This window comes from Chaetura pelagica, unplaced genomic scaffold (assembly GCF_000747805.2).
Source record: "Chaetura pelagica isolate M959 unplaced genomic scaffold, ChaPel_1.0 scaffold249, whole genome shotgun sequence".
NCBI lineage: Eukaryota > Metazoa > Chordata > Aves > Apodiformes > Apodidae > Chaetura > Chaetura pelagica.
In genome coordinates, this window is record NW_009954538.1 from 1,061,647 (window position 1) to 1,064,794 (window position 3,148).

Genomic DNA, 3,148 nt, shown 5'->3' on the forward strand with positions numbered 1-3,148 from the left:
AGAGACACACAACAAACAAACAGTTCTATTGCCTAAGCCTCACTTCCTTAGGAAAGAAGATTAAATACCTTTATATTTTAAAAAACATGCCTTTTTTTCCAATACTACTGTAGATGGAAATTCACAGAACTCTGAGCTAAGTGAAGGGACAGATGGAAAAGAATTGCAAAGTCACAGACCTTTGGGTCAACAACATTCACATGGACATCCTGGTAGGGCCGCAGTCGGAACACTTGTGCCACTGTCTGATCCACACTTATAGTTTCTGCCACAAAAAGGAGAAAGCACAACAGAGAAGTGAATACTCCCCTAAAAGGTTTCAGGTACAAAAGCAATAGAGTGAGATTGTAATGAAACACTTGGGGCCTCAGCAAAAGACAACAGCTTCTTTCAGCTTTTAATTTAAGAGTCATTAAAATCAAAGCAAGTGAGATAAACTCAAAGTTTAGGCTGAATTAACTCTTGCAGGAAGAAAAGATATAAAGCTAATCAGAGAATGCAGAAAGAAAAATTAAAGGCTAATAAGCCAATGTTGTTTAACCCACAACCTACATCACTCAAACTCAGGCAGATTTAAAACTCATTTTCTGACAAAATTAAAATCCTTTCACTCCTAAATAAACAAAGGATTGATTTTCTCATTAAGTTAAATTATATGCACTAGTTAATCACAGGTACAGCCCAATCACATAATCTTTGTAACTTTCTTATGCATTCTGTGAGTCAAGTTTTACCTTTCTGCAAATCTTCCTTAAGTGACTTCACCTGTAGAAGCAGGGGACTAGCAGACAAAAAAGAAAAAAAGGTAGTTCAGTTGAAATACCAACAGTTTACTCTGGTAAATCACTCTCTTAAAACTATTTATTAACACAGCATTCCATAAACTAAAGAGAAACATTAATATTGCCGATAAAGCTTCATGCATCATCCTGTCACTTGGTCTTGTTCTTGCCATGTATTAGAATTATCAGGTACTCCTCAGGTAATCATGATACTCTAAATGGAGTCATACAAGAACTTCTCAGAAGCTCATACAAGTAAACTCCTACCTTTCTGATACAGCCTACAGGAGGAACAGCTTCATATGAGAAGGTTTATGTTTTTTAAGGCTGATCAGGAATTTTTGCCTGTGACGTACTATAGGGCAGAAGCATAAACCTTAGATAGCAGCTTTATGAAGAGGATAAAGATGCACAGACCTGTCCATATTCAGGTATACTTGCCCTAGGAAGGGTCAGCCAACAAACACCAAACATAAAGTATCCCAAAAGCTTTCAGGAAGAGCTCCTGCTTTAGTTACCCCCTTTACTTTTCCTCAGGCAGAAAAAACCCATGATAGCATCCAGAAGTAAATCTGTGTCAGCTCTGAGAGCCTCTCACTCCAGAGGCTGCTGAGCATGAACACAGCCTGCCAGTGCTCAGCAAAAAGAGGATTCACCTGTATTCATCATTGGGATGTGCAATTTCCACAACATCTCCCAGCTTGATTTGAAGAAATACTTTAGGATTCACCACCAGTTCATCATCTACAAGACAAATTAATGAGGAAAACTGCAATAAACAGAATCTTCCTCTACACCCATCCAGGAGCCCAGGATTAACACCTCAGCAAGGAGCTACATTCCCTACAGGACAGTGCCCCTCTTCAACCACTCTTGTGGGCAAACACTTCCCTTTCAAATCACAGAACTCTGCTCAGCAAAACTGTGCACCTTAATTAGGCAAGCAGAATCTTCATTTGGATTTCTCATATTCAAAGCACCAGCAGAGAAGCAGACAGCTATAGAAACTCGATGACATTTATTACCATGCTGTGATTTTAAGACTAGAAGCAGAGAAAAATCAAATAAATTACTTTTTTTTTAGGACTTAGAAACATATCTACAAGTAGCCACAAGTCACTGACTTGTCTGTCACTTATTAAGAGTGACTGAAATAAAACAGAAGTGACACACTACAAGTGAAGGGGCAGAATAAAGCAATGTTATTTTATAGGTGCAGCCCCATTCTGTTCTGACAAATGCAGCTTTATTCTGCTGTATCTTGCTATTAAGAAAGAGCTTTCCAAACTCTGTCTGATAATACTCCTTGTTATGTCAAAAGTTTTATGTTCACTGTCTTGTTAAAAAGATCAATAAATTAATCGCTTTCAAATAAGTAAGAGAGAACTGGTCCCACTGTTATGAACCAGGAGATACTGACCACTGCCTCCAAAACCCTTCTTATGTATGACGAGCTTGTACACCTTGTTGGTTCTCATCTTGAACCCCAGTTCTTCTCAGCTGCTTTGACAGGAAGCAGGGGAAGGCATCTTGCACAGCTAGTATGGAAATGAAGGCAAACACAGACCTCCAGTCAACACACCACACAGCCAAGAACACCACACCTGCAAGGAAGGCGTGTTACAAAGTTTAATAAACATCAGACTAAAAGTTCAGTAGCAACTTCTACCAGCACTCCTGCCAGAGAGCTAGTTCCACTCCCTAAAACCACATTTCTGTATTTCAAGAATAAATTCTGAACCTCGTGTTAAATGCATTAAAATGCATACCCAGACTTATGCCCACTGCCAGTTTTTTCACTCCATCTCTTTCACACAACTTCTCCCATGCTTTCAAAGAAGCTGGAACCCAAAACCAGATGATTTCAGCCCAACACAGCAGCACTGCACCCTGCAAAGCTACAGACATTGAGGACCAAGCAAACATTTAAGTTGGGGACACTGGTTTGCACTACTTTAACTGCTTCAACCACTGCATTTTTATTTCCAGCCACTTTGCTTTAAAATAAAGCATGTTTCAAAGGAGAACCTTTATTTTCATAGTTTATTCTTTTCAGAAGTTGATTTAAACTGTAAGTTATCACTAGGAATAAGGTTTTCTTCATAAATCGACAGCCACATTATTAAAATACCAGCTCTCCTAGTTACAGCTGTACTCAAATCAGAACACAAAGGAAATTCATAGTGTGCGTTTCACACAGACCCAAGTACTGAGCTGGCAGGTGCTCTTGGCAGAAAGTCAATTGAACAACCGAGCTACACAGAAATGGTGGGAAAAACCGGTACATGCAGAGTTTGTTAAAGGAAACCCTATAAAAGCTTCAAAATTAGAACAGCCCCTCGGCTGCAGCGTGTGCCGGTGGGACC

At 39.5% G+C, this 3,148-nt stretch overlaps 1 protein-coding gene across 1 annotated transcript in view; it reads right to left on the reverse strand.

Moving 5' to 3' along the window:
* Positions 1–2,318, reverse strand: part of DEPDC5 (DEP domain containing 5) — a 43,356-nt gene extending 41,038 nt beyond the window's left edge. Inside the window, 4 exon segments of the mRNA XM_010004810.1 lie at positions 180–265; positions 735–781; positions 1,439–1,526; positions 2,203–2,318. Coding sequence (XP_010003112.1) covers positions 180–265; positions 735–781; positions 1,439–1,526; positions 2,203–2,260 — 279 coding nt within the window. The 5' untranslated portion in view covers positions 2,261–2,318.
* Between the last annotated feature and the right edge of the window lie 830 nt (positions 2,319–3,148).